Raw genomic sequence first — 25,397 nt, 5'->3', positions numbered from 1 at the left:
GATATTTTGCAGTTGCTGGTATCCTGTGTGAGGAATGCCTTTGGCATTCATGGCCCCTACACATGCCCATGGGCATGTACCCACAGGAGTCTGTCATCTCACCCCTTTCAGAAAGATGAGGTCTCACACCATACCTTGCTACTAGCCCTGTCCCAACCCGGAAGTACAGAGCCTCTCAACCCTTCCTTAACAAGGATCAAGACCAAAGCAATGCCCTGTCATTTCTGTAAACCCTGGTAAATTCCCTTCCCTACCTTAATCCTAATCCCTAAACTTCTAATTGCTTGGATCACCAAACCACTGATACCAAAAACATCCCTTACATCCCCAGTCCCAGGCACATCTGTCTCTCCCCTCCATCAGAAAGTCCTGTGTAAGAGCTATTTCCCTTTCTGGCCTCCTACACCCACAGTGACCATCCTCTTCCCACAGTGACTCCCCTTATCTGGGGTTCCCCACACTCAGGCTCCAGGCTCTACCCTCCTGGAGAGCCCCCTTGCCTGTAAACTCTGGTTAGTAACCCCTGCCTCATGGCTCCCCACTCAGTCTATTTGGATTAGGAGCACCAGGCACGGCCTTACTGTTTTCTTGGGGTCCTTTTTCCTCTTCTTGTCAGAGGCATTGAGGTAGGCCTGCTCCCTGGCCCTGTATGAAGGGCCCCGGCTCAGCTCCCTCTCACTGTACGGGGGCAGGGTGTCCTCCCCTTCCTCCTGCTGAGGCGGTGGCTGCTGTGGCTGCTGCTGTGACTTCTCAGCTTTGTAGGTAGAGGGTGGTGACCAGGCATAGTATGTTCCCCCTCCTCTCTGGCTGGGCTGCGAGCTCAGCTTTGAGGGGGTTTCACTCCGGTCCCCGCTCTCATCGTAGCTCCGGGATTTCCTCTCCAAGACGCTGCTGAGGTAGGAGTGATCGTATTTCTGGCTCCCTCCAGGCGTCCGGCTCACCAGCCTGGGCAGGTGCTTCTCCTCATGGGCCCGTCTCCGGGGTGGGCTGTATGACCAGCCCCGATCCGAGTCCGTCAGCGGCTCTCGGTTCCCTCTGCTACGCTTGGTGTAGTACTCCTCCATGGAGCTATCCTGGTGGGGCAGCCCTCCGCTGCGCCCGCCGTGCGACTCTGACCGCTCGAAACGCCGAGTCTCCTGGCTGTCCGCCCGCCGGGTCCGCTGGCTGTAGGACTCCGCAAAGGCCGCCAGCTCGTCCATTGAGACGGCCGGCACTCCCACAGAGAAGCTCTTGCGGGACAACATCTCGGACTTGGATCTCTGCTGGCTGGGGGAGGAAAGAGGTAGTGTTAGAGGGCAGGATTCAGCTGTGCTCATCCCCTCAGCTGCTTTCACAGACAATGGAGGGAAACAGGCATTCCTGAGGCATTAATCATCTGACCTGTTTTCATCATCTTCTGTAGGAAGAGATATCCTAGATATCCCTGCTTCTCTCTGCTGAGTGTAAAGGCAGCTTAGTGCAGATAGCTCAGACTCTACATGTCTAACGTGACCCAAGATTAACCCCAGAGTGCACCTCCCTTGTCCTCCAGTATGCAGGCCTGGACTCACTTCTCCTTGACCCCAAAGCTTGTAGGTGTACGCCCTGCTGGGAAAACCCAAGAACTGGGCTACAAAAGCTCACAGCAGGGCAATTTTGAAGCAGGTTTAAAGGGACTGAGGTGGCACCATAGTCCAGCATTGAGAGAAAGAGATCCATGCCATTGCTTTTGGGAGTCTGGGCTGCTGCTATGTGAGGGAAGGATGTGCCAGTCCTTTAGACCTGGAGTACAGGTCTTGCTGCACCAAAGCACCAGGGTGTGACTCCTAACAAAGCACACCAGCACTGGAAAGTGCTGGAGGAATCAGGTGCAAATATCAAGAGAGCACTTTGTGAAGGGTGGCTTCATTTCCTATTGATCTCACTTTTACATCCCACCTGGAGTGGGGCTGGTGCCTAGCTTTGCCCAGCTGGGTAGGCTTCAGCAGCCTTGTGGGAATCAGATTAATTCTGACCTCATCTAATGACATCTCCAGATTTCACGTTTCTCTCTAACCCCTCTGTCCTGCTAAGCAGAACTAGAGCAGCAGGAAATGGAGAAGAGCTACCAGTCCATCTGTTCCTTCTCCTTTCTTTACTATTTTGCCAGATAGAGCTGCCTCCCAACGCAGCGCTCATCACCTGTGCCGGAAACTGTCCCGCTCATCTCTGTAGTCGGAGACAGCCTGTGATCTTGACGTGCTGCCCCCGCCGACCACACCTGCCCAGTATTCAGCATCGCCATCCAGGTCCCCCGCAGGAGGCAGAGGCTTCCTTCGTGCCTGGCGGTAGGGCTGACGGAAGTTCAAGTCATCCTCATGCAAAGAGCTGAGTTCAGAGATGGTGTTGTTATCTGCAGGGGAGGTTGCAGAAAAGAAAGGAGACAGGCATCACCTGATGGCATGCGTGAGAGGAGAGGACAGGAAGGCTGAGGAGGACCCTGCTGCAGCTTCTTCGGAAAGAAGTTGAGCTGCCTTCTGTTAGAAAAAAAACAAAATGGAATCCAAGGCCCTTCTCCAAAGCCTTGACCTATACTGGCCAAGACTCCTGAGGCTCAGTTTGGACATAGAGCCACTGTTAGACCTACAGGTCTTCTGAACTGATAGTTGGCAGCCAGGTAAGATATTCTAGGGGTACTGCAAATGGCATCAGGTCTCTGTGTCTCAGATAACTGAGTTCAGCCTTCATGCAGAAATCCCCCTCAGCCCTGCTTCAGTGATACATGTGGCCTCTCCACCCTTACGAGGTGGGCACTGAGCGTGGTAGAACATCATCACAGCAGTTGTGCCACCACCCCCTTTCCTGGTGTGAGACAGGCTGGCTCTGGATTTGGCCTGACTTGCCCAGCTAAAACAAAAACCACCCCCTCAAAAAAAGATTAAGAAAAAAAGTAAGAGACTGTGTGAATCACTGTCAGTCTCTATCCTGTCAAGCACATTGACATCTGGAGGCCTGACATACCAATCTGGAGAGGTCTTTTTATAGTAAATCTTGTGGGTGGAGAAGACAGTGTGCTCAGCGATGACTGTTTTAGAAGTACATATAATTTGTTAATTATGCCTAATCTGTACAGAGCTTTGATGTAGTGTCACTCCCCAAAGCCATTACCTTCATTGATTTGCAGGATCTCACGTGTCTGTTTTAAATAAGCCTCTACCAGTGTTTAATGTGAACTAGCTCTGCACAAGTCAAATGCTGCCTGGAGAAACTGAGCCCCCAGCCTGCTGCTGTCCTCCACACAGAACAGCTAGAGGACAAAGAGCCGCACTGCAAGCCCTCTTCATGCACACACTCAGTCCCGCCACTGCACCTCTGCCTCCTAATGTGTTAAGATCCTCACTTGGGTTTGTATTGACACCTATTAAGTGCAGCCTCAGCCTTTACTTAGGGAAATAAAGCTTGCAAGAGGCTACTGGAAGACAGTGAGGAGTGCCACACAGAAGCTCGATTCTGAGTCTGCACACTGTCCCTATTCACTGTCCTTCCCCCTTCACCTGCAGTTGTCTGGCTGCCAAGCTGTCGGTACTGATGCATGTGCCACCTCTGATCTTATGTTGACCAGTGTCACAAAATCTGACAATCCCCTGGTTTCTTGAATCTTTCTTGTAGTCCCTGCCTCTTCTGCAGGGCATCAGCCACTCCAAACTACTTTTCTGCATCCTTCAAACCACACTGTGGTCATTGCAGCCCACAAAACATGCTTTCAATAAAATCCCTCTCCTGTTTTGCCAAGCTGGGAATTTACAGGCAGCACACTGGAAGACATATAGAAGTTGTGAGGACAATATCCCAGCTATTATTGCACCACAGGCTGTAGAAGGCATGAGTATGCACTTGGCTTTTCAGATATTGATGATCCAAGAGTTTAATTATCTGAATGGATGATTTTCATGAGCATTTGAGTATCCCTCACCTTGTTGGCTCTAATGAATGATGATTAGGTGAGTGGCAGATCTTTAAAATCAGAAAGTATTTGTAGATGCCTAAAATCTAGACTTCACCTGCCCCAAGTACCATATCCTGGACATCATATGCTACAGGCTGGCTCTAAGGCAAAGCTAGTGAACTTCTAACTATGAATTTGCAGGGTCTTTTTCAGGTCAGAAAAAAAAAAAATCAAACCATGCTTGTTCCTCACATCGTTCTCGCATCCTCCTAGCTGGGTCAAACTGAGCCAGTTCTTTCTCGACATAGTACAGCACCTTCATGGAGTCCCTTTCTTTGTCAGTCTGGATCCTGTACCCTTTGCGCACCGCTAGGGAGAGAAGAAAAACATTAGAAGAAATCACATTTAAGTCCAAGGAGACTTTCTGACAATATTGCTCCTATAGTTGAGCTCACATCTGCAGGCAGGTAGGCTGTGTCTTCCAAAACAGAGTGAGTCAGTCCTTGCTTCAGAAGAAATCTGTCTGTAACGTGGGATGTGAAGTTGTGAGCACAGCTGCATCGTTTATAAAGTTTGCAGTAACAGCAAAAATGGTTTGGAAATGCCCAATCTGTACAATCAAATGCATCAAGTGGTGTCATTGCCACAGTGATTCCACCTCCCACAGAGGATGGCAGAGAGAAAAGTAGCACTCATTTCCCCTTCCTCAGCACTACAGAAAGGATTCGTCATGGTATGGGAGACGCAGTCCCAGAGATCAGGCTCCCTCTATACAGCAGCGGCCGTAAGCTCCCAGTCTGCAGGGGAAACAGCTGGCTGAGCATTTGGGAGCTGTCACTCTGCAGGACCACTCCACCCTCTCATCCCTATGAATTCTGCTCACAGGTTGAAGAGTATGTGGTAGGAGAAGCTCCAGAGAATACATAAGGAAACACAGAAAGCCTCACAAAGCACATCATGCTGCTTTGAGATTTATACTAAGTCCAATGATGGGGCCAATCAGGTCACTGGGTAACTGTGAAATTGCCTGCTCTGGCATTCTTTACATGCTTTATTTTACCGGAAAGGTATGTCTTATACGCTTGACTGCCAGGATTACTCCATTTTCAGGGGAAGTCTGGGAAGCCTTTTTGGCTTTTCCACATTCCTGTATGTAGAAAAGCAGCCCCCACACACCTGGAGCCACAGCAGCTCTAACTCTGGCAGGCTGGCTCTGTGCACACTTTACCTGCTAACCCTGTGAACAGGCCAACTACCTCAAGGCAGGTCTACAGTAGGCAAGCAGAGAACTCCACCTATCAGGCCTTTGAAGAAAACAAGGCTTTTATAGCAGATTATTTATGAAAGGTCTCAGCATGGGGGTATTTCAAGATTGAGAGAAACACAGCGCTAAGCACTAAAGATGACTACAATCCTCAAATTCAGCCTCATGAGGACAATTCACTTAATGCTACAAAACGGAACCTCTCTACTTTGCATGGGGTTAGTATGTTCCCTTTTGTAAATACTGCAGTGTTGCATGAGCACTCCTCTTGGGGCACGATTTAAATACTTGGGACGGAGGTTTTGAGCGAACCTGTTCTTTCTGTTTTATCCCACACCCCAATACATCAAGCTACTAACATATGGGTCTGGTAGTATGTTGCATAGTATGCACGCACTGTGTGGGCTGAACAAGGACTTGGCAGCGGTATTCTTAGGCACCTTCTGTCCTAAACTGCTGTCCATGTGTCTGTGAACTATTAAATAACCATGCTCTGCTTTAGAAATGCCTGTGCCACAGAAATTGCTAGAAGGATTCCAGAAATAATCCCACAAATTGCTCCAGGAGGAAAGTGCTTTACTGTAGGTTTTGACTGTGCACATGTAAGGTAAGTAACTACATCTTGAAATATTACCTTGTTTATCTGTACTTGGGAAAGGTATTAGATGTTAAACATAGTATGGGTCTCTCAGGGTCCTGCTTTCAATGTGTCTCCAAACAGCTTAGCTGACAGTAATCTGGAGTTTTGCTTTGTTTTCTTATCCCCACCAATGTGTGCACACTGACTGCAAATGTGCACGCTGATTTACAGAACACAAGGAACTCTGCCTTCACCTCCCCAAGTGGAAGACCATCTCATCTCTTGAAGGGAGGTTGCTGCTCTGTAGAGGGGCTGGACTGACTGACCGCAGAAGCAATGACTCCAACTGCACTGCATGAGCAACAGCAAGGCAAATTCTCCACTATATCTCACCACCATGGCTGACCTCTGTCTAGTACCTTGCCAAGAGAGGGGCCTCTCACTATTCTTTTTTCCACTGTGTATACCAGGATCTCAGCTAAGGTGCTACTGCATTTACACAAAAGCCAGAAAATAAGCATCAGCTGGAAATTACTCTGACCTACTAATAAAGTTTGGGGAACTTGAACAGGCAGCTTCCAGACTCTGTCTCCCCAGATCCACTACTCATGATGAGGCTGCGCCAAATATCTATTTGGGCAACATCTATTGCTCCTGGAACTGATGGAGAATTAGCTAGGCTTCATGCTCGGCTTGCTGTTGCAGCTGTGTATCAAAAGGCAAACAAATTTCTTGGTTAATTTTGTAAGCATCTAGAAATTAACTTTGGATTTAAATCTGCAAAGATGACCATGAACAGCTCATAAAACAGCATTTTCCATTATAGATGAAGCATATTTTGTCTCTACATTTATTTATTAAATACTTCTCACAATGATATTGAATGTTCAACTTATTAAACCTCTCTATTATTCCTTTGTGTGAGAACCAAAGACATGCTTCCTCCTCACACCCTTCTTCATCTGTAAATTGCCAAAACCCTTTAATAAGACCCGAATATTTTTAGGTCCATCTTAATTATAAGGAAATAAAGATGCAGAGACATTAACCACTTGCCCAGAACCATTCACTGAAGTCAAAGGGAATGGAACATTCTTCCCTGCTAGACCATATTTTCTTCTCCTGAATGGTTCATAAATTTCTAATGTTTAATTTGTGTTTAACTAGACACTTTTAAAATTATTCTTCTGTGGGTGGAATCAAGTCAGCCAAAACTGTAAGCTGTTTTCCTCCCCAGAAAGGACGGCACTACTATTTTTTTCAGACAGGAGTGGTTAGGAAGTAAATGATGTCTCATCCTTATACACTTTCCACATTAAAGGTCTGGAGTCCAGCTCTTGGATCAGAAGCTTCCCTGTGTGCATGATTTAAGGAATTTACTCAAAAGTCTCCAGGTAACCACTGCAATTAAAAAAGACATAGCACACATCCTCGTATTGCCAACACTCTTCTAAATAAGAAAGCTGATTTTTTTTTTTCTTTTTTTCCAGTTCAACCCTAAGTTTAGGATTGAGTTTCTAGGCTTCACTGGAGCTTTGTCACATGGCTTTCATGTAACCCTAGGCAAATTTTCTAAATATCCTCATGCCTGAATTTGCTCACTAGACCACCTCACAGGGGTCATTTATAAACAGAAACTATCTAGGGCAAAGGCTGTCCTTTTTAGCATGGCAGCCAGGATTAGAGAATCCTGCTGTCTCTGTCCCTCAGCACTTCTGATCCCTCTTTCTTAAATAAACTTGACAGAAAGGTTGAAGTCGCAAAGATACCAAGTTTCAGATCAGACCTACACTGGCTGTGTGGAGGACATGAGACCATAATTGGTGCTCCTTCTGACAAAAGGCCTTTATTATAAACTCAACCACTACCTATTTTGTTCAGTTTGCTGTCTGGCCAACCAGCAAATAAGTAGCTTGGAACAGCCACATAATGTTTTCTCTTCTATGGCCTGTAATTAGGGGATATTCTGGCACTGTGGAGGACCTTAAGAGAAAGAGGAACAGGGTGCAGGGTATCACCCTTCCTTAGCTCCACAGTTCAAGGAACACCTTGGACAACACATGCGTGATCCAGACTATGGGTTTGTCCATATCATTGCAAAAAATATTAATTAAAAATTTTTAAAAAGCTTAAGAACCTCTGTTGTCTTGTCACAACAGTTAAAACTCTGCAATAATAGTTTTATTTGCAATACGTAGTATTTCCTGTCAAGTCCTGAGTTGAGGGATTAAGTCCAGCCAGCTGATTTGGTTTATATAATAAATGCATCTTCCTGTGTAATGAACGTGGGATGTTAAAAGCTCTTCCTTTTGGTTACCAAACACATCCAATTTTTCATTCTGCATGTGTGCCCTGATAGTAACACACAGTCGAGACGAACTTGGGGCTGTGATGTGACTCTTAAAAAATCCCTGGAGTTCTCACAGCCAACACCATGCTCTGTGTGTGGTGACATTTTTCACAGAGGAAAAAAATTAAGCACTGGGCTGTCATTCATCATTTTCTGACAAAAGTTTTTGAATTGGGTATGTTCTGCTTTGGATCAGTGATTGATTTATTTCCTATTTCAAAATGCTCCATTCCAGAGCTCTGTTTTGACTTCAGTGGAAAAAAAAAAGTATGATTGTTGACAGAAAACACTTTTTTCGTAATTCCAGAAAGGTTAGTATACTGACTGGGATAGTGGAAGGATGCATAGGGTTGTTCCAAAAGCTTAATTACTCAATTATGCTACCTGATCTTGTATTTTTGGGAGTGTCTTATCAAAGCATTTTCATGAGCAATATTTAACAACTGTTAATAGTATGGTGCTTTGAGATCAGACATAGCTGATCAATGGCAAACCTACTGTGTCAGTACAGTGACTCTACGTCGGTGAAAGTCATTTCTGGTGCAGCATGTTTGAATTTGGACAGCCACTCTGATCCTGAAATGCTAGCATGTGGCTAAATAGCTACCCTCTTCTTCCTCGATGGCAGCTTCCTTTGCAGCAGGAGTGACCCTCACTGAGATAGAGTCGTCATACTGATGCTCTATGTCTGACAGTGATCCACAACTCCTTTCTAGTCAGAAGCCTTTTATCACTCACACTTCACAAATTCAGAGGCTAAAAAAAAAAAAAAAGTAACCTACTGACTTCTGTAAGGTATGGGAGGGGGTCTAACCCCGAATGCTCTTGGGAAAAAATGCTGAGGGAGCATGTCCCCATGCCCAAAATGCCATGGGGACAGTAGAACATGCTGCAGCAAAAAACTGCTGCCAGAGGGCAAGCACTGCTCTACAGAGGGCAGGAAGAACAGTTTACCAAGAGAAAGCAGCTTGCAAGGCATTAGATCTAAGGGGAAAACAGCCACTGCCTCTGCTCCCCTGAAATCATCTTCATTCTCTTCCCCTCTGCAAGTAAAGGTTTGCAGCAGTAACGAGACAGGTCCCGGGCATGAACTTGGCCTCCCATTCCCTGCTGACCTAATTAGGCACCCACACACTGACACTGTGTTGATGGTACTAGAAAAGTTGCACCATGTGGCCCTAAGGGATGCAAATGTCATTGCCAGCACCAGGATCAAAATGCAGTTTCTCTGTGTTTCTTCTGTTCACACCACTCTATGAGTTACAATTAATCCTCCCTTTCCCAGTACAGCTCCCAGTAAGAGGACTGAATGTTGTGCCTGGCACTGCAAATTACCATTTTGGCTTCCTCCGCTGGAGTCACTTGGGGCTAAGGGAGGTGGGTGCGACTTATCCATCAGCATAGCAGGAGACGGGACACCAGCTACAGGAACACTGGGGATGTAGTATGGACCTGGCATGGAGGAGACTGCAGGAAGATACCCAGCTTTTGCTGCTTTACCTGCTACATACACTGAAAAAGAAAAAGAACAGCAGTTAGCATCACACCAGCTTCCCACAGCCTGACATGGCATGTGGCCAAAACCTGCACATCACTTACACTGGTGACAACCCAGCAGGAGACAACTGGACAAATGAAATGACAAGGACCAATCTGAATTTCTCTAAGCCTCGAAGGGCACTGAGGGGAGTTTAAAATATGCACATAGCAGATCAGATGAGCACTGCAAAATGCTCAGTGATTGAAAAACGTTCAGGGTGTTACAGCCAGCATTACCGCTGCCACAATTTAGTGGCAGCTCAGCTTTAAAAACAACTGATAACTCAAGCAGCAGGGATGAGGCTCATGACACTTGACAGATCTGCCTGAGCCTGACCAGGAACCTTGCTGGCTTGCAAGGATTTTGCACTGTTGTAGAGGGCAGCTGCTTTGTATGGCCAGGAAGAAACCTCCCAGGCTGCCCTTAGCTCTAACTTGCAACATCCACTGACATGACAACAAATTTGGAAGAGGAGCACAACACTTTGGAGAAGCTGGCAGAGCTGCCAAGACAGGAGGGGCTCAGGGAATTACATTTGTAATTAACTTTGAGCACTCAACCATGGAGCAATAGGTCAGATGCTTCACTCCCTAGGAACTAGTTCTTTAGTCAAGCAAAATGCGTGGGGCAAAGGAAGCAGATTCTCCTCCTGTTCTGCTAGGGAGAAAATGCTGTGCAGGAGAAGATCTGCGCCAGGCTGGGACATGGTCACTCACGTGCCCGGGGACAGCAGCAGGACTCAGGACAGCAGGGGCAGCGGACGTAACAGCAGCAGCTGTGTGGGCAGCACTGGCACCAGCAGATCCCCACCAGGAGGAAGAACAGGAACGCCCCGAGGATCACCAGGCCCACAAAGACCCACTCTGGAAAACACAGGGAGAAAGGCAGATACTTACAAGATTGCATATCACTGTAGAAGGGAACATCAGCAACACCCACCCCCAGGGGAGAGCACAGGGGCAAAACAGGCAGGTGAGTAACAGAAGTGGACTCCCTGCTGTTCTAGGACTCTGTTCCCCTCTGTGTCGAAGTACAAATGGCACATGACAGTAAGAAATGGAGCTATGGAAATGTGGTCCCTTCCTGCGACATCTCTGGCTGGCTGAGAGGCGAGTAGCAGGGAGGCAGGAGTTCTTGTTCTCCCGCACGGAAACCCTTTGCCCCAAGTCAGACCTGTACGAATGCTGCAGGATCTACTCCATTAACATTTGGATCTCATCAAAGACTCATTCTTCCTGGCCATGTTCATGCCCTGCTTGTGTGTTTGTTCCCTACCCATATTCTAGTTTTAATGGGACAAACGATGGTGAAAAGCATGCTATAAATAGCCCAGTAAATGAGCCAGGCCTGCCCCTTCACAACTAGGCCCACGCATGCAATTATTCTTTTGAATGTGCCAAATGAACATCCTATTCAGGCGCTGCAGCCAGCCGGGAAACCTAACGACCATTTTTTTTTTCTTTCTTCCCTCTGCTGATGCCTCAGATGATGTCTGCCAGGCCTCAAAAGGGAACAGCTGAAAAACACCCTACAAGTGAAAGCACAACAGAGCTGGTCCACAAAAAACAGGATGGGGTTTGAATAGGAAGGGGAGCGAGAGAAGGTTTCCCAAACTTCGCTGCTGGGAAATGTGCAGTGGCAGGTGCCCAGCCCACGCCGCAGCAGCTCCCAGCTCTGCATCTGGCCATCCTGCGCTTTGCAGGGGATTGAATGCACAGTGCTGTGCCTACCGCCACATGGCAATTCCCTGGACCACGGGAATGGTGAGTGAACACATCTGGACCAAGAAATTTCAAGACTTGGAATGTATAGGAGGCCTGGAGTTGGTTTTACATCACAGAGGTGCACCAACCTATCCAGAAGTCAGATGGCTGGTGAGGGAAAATCTGGGGAAAGACTCCAGGTGTACCCAGGCAGTTATGCAACCACCTTGGAAAGGTGGTAAGCAAGCAAAGAAAGAAGTGGTGGGGCTGCTCTGCAGAGAAAAATAAAGCAGCAGACCAGTGCTTCCGAATGTAAGTCCAGCATGCATTCACTAAGGGGTCTCCTGGTACATTAGTATTTAAATGAAGAAGTATTGAATCACACTGGAAAAATAGTGCACCTCTCACCTGCATCGCTAAGCTGCAAGTTCAAGGAAAAATGTTCAGCTTGGAATAATCGAAACAGAAGGGGTTTTTTGTAGTTCTTAATAAAATGCAAAACTAAGAAGTGCCATTTTTGATTCATCCATAGCATTCTGTTTGAACAGAGGTAAAATTCTTTGCTTTGTTTGAGTTTTCCTTAACTCTTCTACAAGCAATTTCCTTTTTAAAATGCCATTTTTAATCTAGAGCTTACAATTCTCTTTAAAAAAGTCAGTGAAAGATCTGGCATTTACAAATCAAAACACTTCATTTCAGAAGTGTCAAATGAAATGTTTTATATTTTTTGAATATTTTATTTCTTTTTTGGCTGAAACAGATGAATTTCATTTAAATTTGCAGATAATTTTGGTCCTGGTGGATTTTTTTTTTTTTTGGTGAAGTTACTATATGCTGAGAAAAATTCAGCTAAAGAAAAAGGAAATTGCTGGAGGGAAACATTCATGAATGGAAAAGAGTGAGCTTAGAGTAGATTACAGATACAGTTCTTCAAGTGCTTATTTACTATTTTCACGAATGACCTTTACACAGAAAATAAGAATGTGTTAATGTATTTTCAAGACAAGAGGTAGAGAAGCATTGCCACTGAAGATGAATACTGGGGTATGTTATAGAAAGGGCGAGTTGTCCTTGGGCCTGCAATAAGAAACACAAAATGCAGCAATATACTGAATTTCAAGGAATGCAGCAATACTTTCAAAGTCACACGTTCAAGGATTAAGAACAATTTATGTTCTGAACAGGACCTCATTAGTTGAAGTCAACTGAAAAACGAGAAATGAGCCAGTATACTACTCCATCATAGGACAGCTGTAACTGCCTATGCAATACAGCCACAAAAACGGCAAATGTAATGCCATGCCCAGTCGAGGAGAAATTTCCAGTAACGTTAAGGAAACATTAATGCCATCATAAAAGGCCTCCATGTAACTTCATCTGAAGTTACTCATGTTATATAGCTCTGGTCATCTTTGTAGAAGAAAAGATGAATCCAGGTTGAAGCAGATGCAAAGCAGGGGTTTGAGGAAATGAAAGGACTCAATTGCCTGCCTTGCAGCAGGAGAGCTGAAACTTGCTGCATTAGTCTATTAAAAAGAGGGCTGAGAGCAGATGTGGCTGCTGCCTGTAAATATGCTAGGAGGACGAATGCTAGGAGGAAAAGCAGGTACTATAGTTAAAGGTCTTACTTGAATGGGCATAAACAGGCTGTGAGTAATGTATATGGAAGCTAGAAGATGCGCATCAATGAAATCGATCCAATGGGAGAAAGAAAGGCCAAACTCTGACTACTCTTAAACTTGCTAAGCTTACGGAAAGGATGAAATTACACAGTTCTCAGTAAGCATGTAAGACAGCAAGGCAGACAATCCTTTCCAGTCCTGTTACTTCCTAATCTATTGCAGGGCAATAGCTCAGCGCCTTTTTCTTTTGTCATGTTCTCATCTTGTTCTCTATGGCAATCACTGACAGAGGTGAAATAGTATCACATGACAGAAGTGGCCAGCCACAGTTACGAAATGAAGCTCAGGTGTCAGATCTCCAGAGCTATTAGTGAACAGTTCCTAATGACTCCATCAAGGATAAAAGCCTGGAAGAGGAAAAAAAACAAACAGCAAGTCCATTGTAAGTGTATCTGTGGTCTTCCTAAAAACATTCTGGGAGTGTAAAAGGAAGTCAGGTTAGTATGTACCCTGCACACTGCAAGATACTCAACATCAAGACTGGATGTTTGAAATCAGTGTCCCAGTCACACGGACCTATGAATCATGAAGGATTTTACTTCACAGGAAGTGAGATCATTTGCTTCTCTGATAAGGTTAAGAAAACAGCAAAAAAGCCTGCTGGCTCCTCCTTTATGCACAAAACTGGTATTGAACTACTTTTACCTGCAATTCCCTAATCTCTCCTCCAGTACAACTGTTATCTTCTATCACAGCCCTTCCAGATACAACTGTGTAATCCTGAGATTCAAATGATTACCAAGCTGAAATGCTGTGTGTTCTCACTGTCTGGAAACCTCTGTTTTGTGCTTGGAGGAGTATCTGGTTTTGTTTTTTCAGGTAACAGGCAATGCTAACAGCTGAAATGGGGTTTGCCACCACCTTTTACACTTCCTTGTTGTTTACACCCATGCAATGAGGGTACCAGAAAGCCACCTGGCCAACACACAAGAATTTCATACCCATTCAATAAAATTCAAAATAGCAGGGAAAAAAAAAAAAAAAGTGTTAGGCAACAGAGAATCAACTTCTGTCTATGCTGAAAAGACCAATCCCCCTCCTGCCATGCTGAACTTCCAGGGAGCTTTGGGTTATACAGGAGTTGGGGGGAGTGTCTGCCTTCTCTCTGCATCTCTGGGACAGACCTGAAAATAGCTTCACACATTTATGTGGAGTTGCATTTTTGCACAAATGTGTGAAAGAAACACTCCTTGGGCAGTGTCAGGGGATGATCAGATGACTCAAAGGCTAAATGTTCTCACGGCTTTTCCCTTTCAAGGACAATCTGTTGCACAGTCTCTGCTTCCTCTGCAATAAGTGCCAGAACTGGTGGCTCTCATCAGTTTGGTCAGTGAGGGATTTATCATGGGCAGAGAGCTTTCATGTCTGGTCCAACCACCTGGTGTTACCTAGATAAAGCCCCGGCCATGCAGCACAAGAGGGGCTGTACCACTGATGGGCTGCTAACCAGTGCTCTATTTCTAGCACCTCCTGTGCTACCATCTGTGGTGATGGCTATAATGGTACCCGCAGGACAGGGTCTGGGGAGCGGAAGTTACTACTGCACAAGAGCAGCTGACGCACAAAGCCATATGGGCACGTGAGGCTGCCGAGGTCTCGCAAGCTGGAGCAGCTTTACCTTGGTGCTAGCAGGGGGAGAGCAGGGAGCTTGATATAAAACCTCCCCTGAAAAGCGCTGGCCCTCACACTGATCCTGACATGACATCAACCATCTTTCTGTGTTGGGTCCCAGCACAGTCATTCCTCCCCCAAGTCCCAGCAAGGGCTCTCTCACATCTCAACCCAACACACTTTCCCAATAAGCGATAGGCTTTTCCCTTTTTATCCCCAGACAAAACACATGTAAGAGGGAACATACACCACATAAAGATGCTGTAGAAGGATAAACAGACAAGATGACAGAGGACTGGGTGACTGAAGGGTGAAATGACTGAATACCTGGCATAATCTCCACAGCAAAACTGGGCAAGAGATCAGCAAGCAGCCCTGTCCTGCCTAGAAAAGATAGAAGGAGGAGAACAAGGAGAGAGGTTACTGCAAGAAAAACACACTCCCCAGCCCCTGCCTTAGCCTCCAGTCCCCTTCCTCATCTGCCCATTTGCACTCTGTTAAGTGAATTCCTATCAACCATAGACGTCATCCTTGATGCTTGGTGTCTGCATCTGCACTTCTGCCATTTCTGTGTCCTTGCACTTTAGGTTATCAGCAGAGCTGCGGAGAAAGAACCTGGAACAGAGCTTCTCCAATCTAGACACAAAATGACAAGAAGAGGGAGGTCCCCTCAGCATGGTTACATGGTACCATCTTTCTGGAGTTACGCTCTACACATGCAGAAAGATCCTGGAAATGCCCGATAGCCCTCAGAAGGATTTAGTTTACTTTAAAAATGTTGTGATGTAGTTTGGATGGATGTGAAACATCTTTCACCCGAGGCCCTTGACAAATCAGCCACATGCATCTGACACCCGTGGGTGGTGTTCTCCATGTGGGGCTCTGCAGGGCTCCAGGAAAGGAGTCTTGAAGTGAGCGTGTGCTATTTATTACAAGATGCACAAGTAACTTGGTGAGACTGTGTGATGTAAGGCCAGCTCTCAAGCGAAGCAAACCAACCAGGGAAGGATTCATGTAGAAATGTGTGGAAACACTTTGCAAAAGATAAAGAAAAAAAAGGCAAGTCAACTTCTAATTCATAACTGAATGCAAACAAAATCCAAGCCCAAAGGCAGCTTGGTGCTTATTTGTTTTGGCACGGAATGTCGGGGATGCTTCTAACACACAGCAAACATCCTGCAGTGTTGAGCTATAATTTACAAACAACTGTGCATCGGCAGAACAACCCCATGTGCAGCTGTGCTGCATACTCTTATGTAGCACCAGGACCATGCTTATTTTTTTTAAAGACATGCATGAGGTAGGAGAGCTGCACTCTGAAGAGAGGCATACATTGTGGATGTAACATAACAGAAGCAACTGAGGGCAAGCCAGTGCAAAAGTTGTAGAAAGCTACCTTTAACCTCCCCACATGCCCTTCAGGTCCTGCACTAAGCAACACTCAGACACAGTGGTAAACTGGATCCCAAGTTCCTTGGCTTCCAGTCTGTCCTTGAAGTGTGTTATAATCAAATCCCCACTGTCGGTTTTTTCTCAGTGCTTCAGCAGAGGTTCTGTAGAGATCAAAAATCCACAAGGATGCCTGTGGGAGCCATAATAAACATACTCCGAATGCAGGCAGTGCTTTGCAAGCAGATGCGACTCGTCAAAGTTGTCTAGTACTCACAGTAACGCCATCATGATGAGGTGCTCCTGAAGCCTTAGCAAGAGATACAATGCTGATCCTTCAGAAAATTACTTTCAAGGAGGACTCCTGCCATTAGTCTACTGCAACATTTTCATCTACATATACAAAGAGTTTCATTATGTTCTTTGCAGTCCATTTTCTGAAAGCACCAAATGTCCAAACTGCTCACAGCTGGTTTGTTATGGGAAGGTGCTCACGTATACTTTCTGCTCACAAGATACAGGCATGTATACATCATATGTGTGGCTTAAGTCTTGGGTGCCACAAGTGGGCTCCAAACACATGCAATAAATGTATGCCTTGTGTCATGGTATGCTAGACTTACATTATGTTCCACATGCATACTAAATATATTCCTCATTTCCCCAGTATGCACAAAAAACCATGGAATTATGTGTGTGTGTCTGTGTGTGCGAACAATGTACATGTGAACCACATGCATGCGGAACATATTGGCAGACGCTGGCATGCAGCTTGCCTCCCGTGTGTTGTTATGTCCACACAAGCTCATGTGCAGCCCTAGTCTTCTGAGAGCAGATGCCAATGGACAAATAGCTGGAGGTATATCGCTAATTTAGGGCTGGGACGTGTGGTACCAGAGGTAAAGGAGTGACACCTATAAAGAGCAAAAGCTCCATCTCACAAGTCCAAATAAGCACCTGCTTTATTTTGAACCTACCCAAAGAGCCTTGATCCCTGTTAGTGCTGGGTCTTACGGTGCCTCCTGATCCCCAGGAGAAACCGCATGTTCAAGGAGGAAGAAGCATCCCTCAAAAATAATAATGCTTGAGAACTTGGTAACTCATCATGAAGATAGCTGAAGTAGTTCCTCTGTGCTACCTACGAGCAGTCAAATATTTCCCTGTTTGTGAAGCCTTACTCAGCTCTGCTGAGTATCTGCGTTGAGAATTTGCTCCCCCTGCCCTGCCAGCGGGGCTCACACAGCCGTGAGGGCCCCAGAACCAGCTGCAGGCGATTCACAAAGTCCAGGAGGGCTCAAGGCAGCAGCAAACTCTAGCATGGTTCAGCCTGAACTCTGCCAGCAAGCACAAAGCCCGCCTCTGCCCTGCCATGCCCCTAGCAGCTTTCAGTGCAGCCCAGCTCCCGCCCCTCCTTGTGAATGAATGAATTCCCCCTTCCCCCCGCCATGCGTCTCCCGCTTAGCGGGTGAAACCAACAGGCCAGGCTGCCTGCCACCATGGCCACCTCATGGTTGCTACGGAGACGGAAGGCTCCCTGGCAGTGCCCTCATTGAAGGCGACTTTCCTCCCACCGCCAGCAACAAGTGGAGTAAAATCACTCAGCCCGCCAGCGGGTGCAGGGACAAGGGGGCCCTGGGGGGCAAGGGCCATTGCTGACCCTCGCTTACTTGCCCTGTGCAAGCCTGGTCCAGGCAGGGGTGCGTCCCAAAGCCAGGCGGTAGCTGGCGGAGGGGAGACCAGGCAGGCACAGTGCCTGAAGCCGGGGCAAAGAGGGCAATGTTTCAGTGAGCAAAGCCTCCCTTTGGACCTGTGGCTGAAATGCCAGCCAGGGGAGGCCATGGACATCATGGCCACTGACCTCCTGGCTCTCTGTACCCAGCTGCTCCTTCTGTGGACAATAAGCTCACCTCACCTCTTTTTTTTTTTTTTTTTAAGGAAACTTGAAGGTGGAGAGCTGGGCTACAAAGAATTGGTGGGGAGAAAACTATTTAGTAAAACATCCTGCCAAGAGACCATCTTGCTGCACCACCTTTGCACGGTGGCTCTGCCCGCCCGAGAAAGAGGACCACAGGCACTCTGAGACATGGCCGGGCACAGCTGCCAAGTCACAGCTTTGTAGCCCTGCAAGGGCTATGTGTCCTCTGTGTGAGCTCTCACCACCAAGCCCCAGCAGACACCCTCAGGGGAAAGCAAATAGACAATGGCCCCGTTTACCAGGGTTGTCCCAGGCAGCTCTGTTGGAGCTAGGAGCTCGTCCTTTTTCCAGTACGGATCTGGGACACGCTCATGTCTGTATTCCCATTGTGCTGCAGCGGGGCTTTACCTGCCCACAGCAGCCTCTCATCAGGCACCCCACACACCCCGGGCCCCAGCTAGCCCCAAAGTGCAAGGGAGCCGGCGAGCCGCCAGTCTGCACCAGCAGAATGCAGCAGGAGAGGGCAGGGAGGAGGAATGGGAGAGGGAAAAGCTGAGATGTTGCAGAGCGGGTCCAGAAGGTGCAGGGATACGGAAGAGGCAAGCGAGGACAGCAGTTAATAGGCAGATGGAGGGCGAGTGATAGAGCGGGAGAGCAAACAGCAGCAGATCAGCGAGGAACTGGAGTCAAGCAGATTATTAGCAGAGAGTCTGCAGAGAAGAGACACAAAAATAATTAGGGTAAGTGGTGCAGCTGAAAAGAAATGATGACATGAATAAAGTAGGCACAGATGCAGTCAGGAACATGCCAATCGGGTAAATATGGGAACATGGTAAATACTGACAATTGCATAAATGTGATAAATATTGAGTAAATACAGGAATAACTGTTGAATTGGTTTCCCTGTTGGGGCTGCCTCTGCAGGCCTACCTGCAGCAGTAGAACCGCAGCCACAGGAGGCAGCAACTACAGAAGGAACTGTTTCTTCCTCAGTGGCAGAAAAATTTGCCAAGCCATGCCATGGCAAGAGGCCCCTGGCACAGAACACTGTCGTTAGAAGAAGCTGGAAAGGACAGGAGAGGAAGTGTGGCCCTTGTAAATCAGATGCTCTTCCAAGAAAGCTGCTGTGAGGTTCATTGGGAGAGCATGGCTCTGCAATGAGCTCCTCCGTTCTCCCTCTGCTCAGAGTAAACTTTATTCTTTCTTCCCCTCCTTCTCTTCAATTGGAGGGAGAAACAGCAGCAGCCTTTCTTGGAGATCAAAGTTTTAGCAGGCAACAAAGACCGCCAAGGAGGCTGTTGCCATGGCTACCTTAGTAACGGAGGTCTTTTAATCACGCCAGTCTCCTTTGTGAGCAGCATGTGGCTGTTGCTGGCAAATAAGGAGGAAAAGAGGGGTAAAAAAACCTTGTCAACAAGTAGCACTTCTAAATGGCGTGAAATAAATGACCAGGAGTAGGTTGCGCTAGGACGAGGGGGACTGGACCTAGATTACAAAGGTGGCAGCACAGTGGTCTGGGACGGGGCAGCAGCACCTAATGAGGACAGGATGCGCACTTTGGGGGTGGGAGGACACCAGCAGCCTTCCTGGCATCAATGCCTTGCCTGGATTTTTCAGTGGAAGGCTACCATGCCGATCACTTCCTTTGCCTGCTGGCACTACCTGCCTTCGGTCATAAAGGCACAGCTGAAGGTCGGAGAGCCCTCTCACTGCGAAGCTGCTCACAGACACCTCCCTGGCTGAGATCTGGCCCGCTCATCCCCAACACATGGCCAATGGCACTGACATCTCTGCCAACTGCTGTGACCAAGTACTGGCATGGATGCTACTGGCAGCTTTTCAGTGAAACAGAGCAAAATCCTAACACCATCACCTTAGTAAGGGAAAATTTTGCCAAGAACTTTTCCGTCTCCAAAACCACATGAACTTTTAGAATACAGCCTCTCCTGGCACACAAGAGACTCCAAACCTGGCTATATTTATACCAGCTATTGAGTCACTTTGCTGAGTAAGAATTGTCTTATTAGCATTGCAGACCATACACACACATCTCAGTAGAGATTTATCCTCTCTGAAAGCCAACGCATGTCTCTATTAGTACATTAATTACTGTGCAATATGCTGTGTGTATATGTATCTACATTCTTTCCTACCTATGGGTGTTAGACTTGATACATTTTGGTTTCAGCCTATATCAATATTGTCTGGTAATACAAACTACCAAACATGTCAGTTTACCAACGTTAAGCACTGGCTGACTTCAGAAACTAACAAAAAACTTAAATGTTAACAGTTGTTATTCAAAGCATAACAAAAGTAGAAGCTGAAGCTTCTAAAAGACTAATTCCAAAATAATATTTCACTAATATATCATTTATGTCATATTAGCTGCCGAATTGGACGGAAAAAAAGCAGGCAATAGCTGTCTAGCAGAGCACATGGATAAATAACCAAAGTATCAAACCAACAACTGGGATTAGTGGATCACTTTCCTGCCTCTTCCAGGAACTTGACACATCCTTGGGAATGAAGCCACTGTTTCGTAAAGCATGTCTAAGCTATGTAAAATCTGATAATGCAAACATTGCCGAGCTTGCGCAGACCTACACATTTCAGGACAGCCAGCTGTGCCTGCCTATACCTACAGCCACTGCTCTATAGCTGTATCAGCTTTGGAAGGGAGCAGTATAGCTGCTTCCACAGGACCCTGCACCTGATTAGTAAATTCCAGCTCTTGGAAAGCCTTACTGGGTTGTATCAACCCCATGCAATTAAGCTAGACTGCTTCTTGGTATGAAGTGGGTCACCTGAAGCCAGGACAGGGTGTCCACTGACACTGCCCTGTTCTGATTAGAAGGTTACTCCAGGCATCCTGCATCCACTGCACTGGTGCGCCTGTGGTTCCCTTCAACAAAGGCTGCAATGAGTGACTTCACTGAAGCCCGCTGGCACTCTCATATAAAAAGCACTGCGCAGGTGCTACCAATAACAATTTGATTAATAGCACTGTCTGTGTTTCAAAAGCGGGACACTCAGCTGCTAGCTACTAAGATAGAAACGTAGACTTTCTTAAATTTAGGATTCAGCCTTTCTGATTCAATCACATTAGTTTTAAAAAATAAACATGTATGGAGTTGCAAATGGATTCACTAGCTCAGCTGTAATCAGCAAAGGGGTCTACATTTCTAGTAAAACACGTAAGTACAGAGAGCACCACTTGACTCCTGTTGCGGAATTGCTCAACTCTGCCAGCCTAGTCCTGTCGCAGCAGAAGCAGGGTTCATACAGTTTCCAGCGTGCTAGACCCCCTTTGGAGATTCCAAATGACACCAAAAATAGTACTTTTAAATTTAAATTCTTTCCTTACTCTACAGGAGGTTAACTACCAGCCAATCTCCTTCAGTGTTTCTGAGGCACGCAGGTTACAATCGCTCTTCCCTTGCCTGCACTGATTCCGCTAGAGAGGGTTAAAATCCCTGACTAAGCAAAACTTACTGAATGGTCCTTTCAGCGAAGCACATAAGCACATGCTTAACATCAGGTATGCTTTATAAATCCTATCAGCTTTGTTGAGCACAAATGGATATAAATAAATCCTTACATGTTTTTCTAAAATAGGCCTGAAATGAAGACAGCACATAGGATTCTTTGGTGCTACCCGGAGTTCTCCAGACTCTTTGTGTGTCAACGTGACACATCCAACACATTCAGGTGATAGAACTAAACATGCAATCCCATCATGACCCAGGCTGACTGGCTACTTAGACTTCACTGGAAGTCTCTGTGATTGCTTCCCTAAGAAAAACAGAATGCTGTAATTTGCTCAGGTTTTGGATTTTGCTCCCAATTGTGATAAAGCAGCTTTTGACCAATTTTCAATGGTGCAATTCACTGTACAAAAGCATGATCCTCCACTTCTAGCTAAGCAAATTTCCATTAATTTATTAATGCCATTCGGTATCTACGATTTTTGCCTCTCAAACCTTTCAACGTTTCTATATTATATACGACTACCTGTCCAGCAGTATCTTTCTCTAGCCTAAACATACCTTTCATCTTGGCATTCACATAAAACCAGTTGAAGGGATTTTTTCCTATTTCTTTTTCCGTTCTGATTTTACTGTCTTCCCCCACTGATAACATGAGCGGGCAGAACCTCTGCTCTATTCAAAATTCTAATCAATGCTGAGATCATGCAGCAGCCCCAAAATAAGCAATGTAAATTATATTTGAAAGACCACTGTCATCTGGGAGCAAACAGCAATGTGCTGTGGGAATTGTAGTGTCTCTTGCAGACACTATCCCTCCACTGCTCCAATCACTCTAACAGGCAATCTGGGTTCCACTCAAAGAGCGCCAAACAAAACTCTTTTACCACATGTCCCCTAGGACTGCAGAATCGCTCCAATCTACACCTGTACTTACTGTTTCCCTGCAAGTCACTAATATCTAGCAGAGCAGTGGGATGGAATAAAAAATGTCCCAAATGCCAGAATATTAAGAAATGGTATTTTTACCACTGGTTGCTTCCTCCTTTAGCCATCAACGGGGAGAGGTAAAGGAAGAAAAAAATACCACCAAATGCAGAAGGAAAATAATAAGGTTGGAAGGGGAAGGAAGGAAGGAAAATGGGTAGGTAACCTGGAATCGCTCCAAAAGCTGGAATGTTGCCTCCGTACACACTACCCAGGAAAAGAAATACACACAAGCTGCGCCAAACAGCATGAGGCAGAACAAAGTATGCCCACGACAAGTATGCTTTCATGCTGCTGCCAACTTAGAGTGCTGCACAAAGTGCAAGGGCAGACCCACAGGCTGTAGTGAACAGAAGAGCAGATGTGGTCAAGGTAATGCAGCCTATGCTGTTTCCTCCACAAAGAACCGGGGCTGGGGACATCATCAAGCCAGGCTCAGAGGTTGGGATTTCTTTGTTTTCCCCTCCACAGTCTTTTGTACACACTGAAAAACAGATTCTTCCTGTTACCATGGCACTGTTTCATCACTGGTATCTGAGAACAGTTGTAGACACAGGTAACAGAAGACACCGAATCCTGGACAGGAAGGTGAAGAAGGGACAAAATTCAGCAGCCCATCACCACACAGCCACAGTCAGCTCCTCTGGAGAGGCTATATAATAGCTACAACTGCCACCTGGCAGAGATAACCTCACCTGAACCCACACAGGTCAGTCTTGGGCCTGTTATTAACTAGTACATGATACGCAGTCACACTGTGGATTTAGACAAGGGTATGACACTGTCTCCAATTGTCCATTGCTTGACTGACACCTGAAGGAGTGAGGGGAGGTGACGGCACTGTTACAGTCACTCACCCAAACAATTCAATCTGGTTTACTTCGTGATGACAATCACAGTTCCAAATAAACTCTGACCTTAGCCATGAGAGCAAGGGCACTTAACAGACATGTTCTACCGTATGCCTCTACATATAACCTATACACTATAGACCCAAGCTTTTAAACATGTCCTTCACAGAATGTACAGAATCTATAGACCCAAGAACTACGCTAGTATGCTGACCAAACATTGGTGTCAGCAGGTCTTAACGTAAGTTGAAGAAAACTCATCTTACTCTCCTGGGGCAGTCCAGGGATGAAGTATTACAGCTGGCTCAAGGCAGTGTCAACAAATGCCCCTGAAATGCCCATCCCATTCCTTCTAGCTGGGATGGGTGCTTTTTTGACCTTCACAGTTGAGCTGGGCTGTGGAAGCCACTGCCAAAAGCTAACCCTGCGAACAGAAAAGAAACTGATCCTGGTCACCACACTGCTCAAGGGAGCTTAAAAGAAACACAGTGCCAAGTATGCATAGCACACAGAGGATAGGTCCTTTTTGTGGCAGTAACAGCTTAGATCTGATTAGGGTGCTTGTGAAACTGCACCTCTAACTGGACAAGTATAATTAGGCAGACAGAAAAATCTCACAAATTGACACACTCAAGCAGAAAAACACAGTGCTGCTTGACATCCTCACAGGTCAGAAGAGTGGGATGAAGAGAATGTTAAGACTGCAAAAGCATATGACTCGATGTCTTCTGGGTGTTTATTTTTAAAAGACTCTGTCTCAAGTGTTCACTTTGCTGCAAGTTTATTGTTTTATGCCTCAAAAACAAGGGTTCTGACTTTCCACAGCCCTGCACTTTCTGTAGTCATTTACGCCTGTGTAAATGTGTGAGCAGTGTGGGTGTAAACATTACTATTTTCATTTGATAGCATTTGCCACCCACTTTGCCTAGGTGTGAATGACTGCACAAGGTGCAAGGAACTGGTGAAGGTACTGCAGGGACTGTTTTACATATATCTTACACCCATAGTAATACGGTGCACAGATAGGTAGAGAGAGAGCAGAAGGAAAGACACATCAGCTACCTGCTGAAAAAGCAACCTGGCGAGAGGTCTTACCAAGCACAAGCAGCTCCACCGCTTCTTCGTTCTTGCCTTCCACATCATCCGGTGTGATAATAAGGCAGTAATAGAGCCCACTGTCTCCCCACATCAGCTTCCCAATTTGAAGGTCTGCATCTGAAAGGCAAAAAAGAAAAGTCAGGCTTTCCCTCCAACACCTATAGAGTGAAGTGATGAAAGCACTGGGTCTGTCTCCATGTCCCAAATCCATTTCATTTCCTTACTAAGAAAAGGATTTAACCTTATCCAGAATATCACTGTATTCAGGAAAAATAACAGGCTCAGGACTCTGTGGCTCTAAGTAGGAAGACACATAATGCCACAGAGGCAGCTCACTCTGCAAGTGCTGAGAGCAGAAGGGGTAACTAATGTCAACCTCTGTCCATCCTATCACCTAAGACCTGGAATCCTGACAGTATTCATGCTGTGCAAGAAGGGCTTAGACAGTGTCTCCTCAGCCATCCACTGGAGAGGTTACACGGAGAGAAAAGAAAACACTCTCCCTTGCTGAGGCTGATCCCTTGCTCTCCACATCAAGGAGCCTCTACTCTACTTCTGGCTAGATGGTCTCCTGAGTGAAGCAGAAGCCTTGTATTTCGAGGGACAAGGTTTCTCACATAGCCTTCCAGACCAAATGTTTAAGGACCCTGCTATCCCCCACCTCCACCCAACTTGACTTCACCCCATTGAAATCTTTTCCTTTCACACTGCTCAAGGCTGTGAGAGTTTAGGTTCATGATAGGGTAAGCTGGTAAAGTCCAGAATTGAGCAAACATGAGGTGTAGGATAATTTTGGTATTTTGAAACTGGGGAAAAAAATCAGTGGAGTTTGCAAGGAAGAAAAATCTAGCCCGCAGAGACTGAATTCATTCCTCTCTTGCTAGCACCGCTTTGGTAAAAAAAATCCATATACAGAGCAAAATGCAGAAGCCAGGAATAAAAACATTCCACTTCATCAAAGAGAAAAGAATACTGCATTAGGGTTGGAGGACTACACGGAGTGGGATAAAGGGAAACACCAAAGGAAATTACCTC

At 46.2% G+C, this 25,397-nt stretch overlaps 1 protein-coding gene across 2 annotated transcripts in view; it reads right to left on the bottom strand.

The window, feature by feature from the left end:
* The window catches only part of ILDR2 (immunoglobulin like domain containing receptor 2), a 42,154-nt gene that overhangs the window by 7,008 nt on the left and 9,749 nt on the right, over positions 1-25,397 (bottom strand). Inside the window, exons 3-9 of one of the 2 annotated variants that reach the window (XM_065654854.1) lie at positions 24,360-24,479; positions 14,962-15,018; positions 10,355-10,501; positions 9,434-9,610; positions 4,157-4,273; positions 2,161-2,371; positions 582-1,266 (exon numbers count right to left, since the gene is read on the bottom strand). In XM_065654854.1, coding sequence (XP_065510926.1) covers positions 582-1,266; positions 2,161-2,371; positions 4,157-4,273; positions 9,434-9,610; positions 10,355-10,501; positions 14,962-15,018; positions 24,360-24,479 — 1,514 coding nt within the window. The remainder of the gene's footprint in view (positions 1-581; positions 1,267-2,160; positions 2,372-4,156; positions 4,274-9,433; positions 9,611-10,354; positions 10,502-14,961; positions 15,019-24,359; positions 24,480-25,397) is intronic. The other variant, XM_065654862.1, reaches the window with a different exon arrangement.

Source organism: Caloenas nicobarica, chromosome 1 (genome assembly GCF_036013445.1).
Source record: "Caloenas nicobarica isolate bCalNic1 chromosome 1, bCalNic1.hap1, whole genome shotgun sequence".
Lineage (NCBI taxonomy): Eukaryota > Metazoa > Chordata > Aves > Columbiformes > Columbidae > Caloenas > Caloenas nicobarica.
This window is presented reverse-complemented; position numbering and strand designations above follow the sequence as displayed.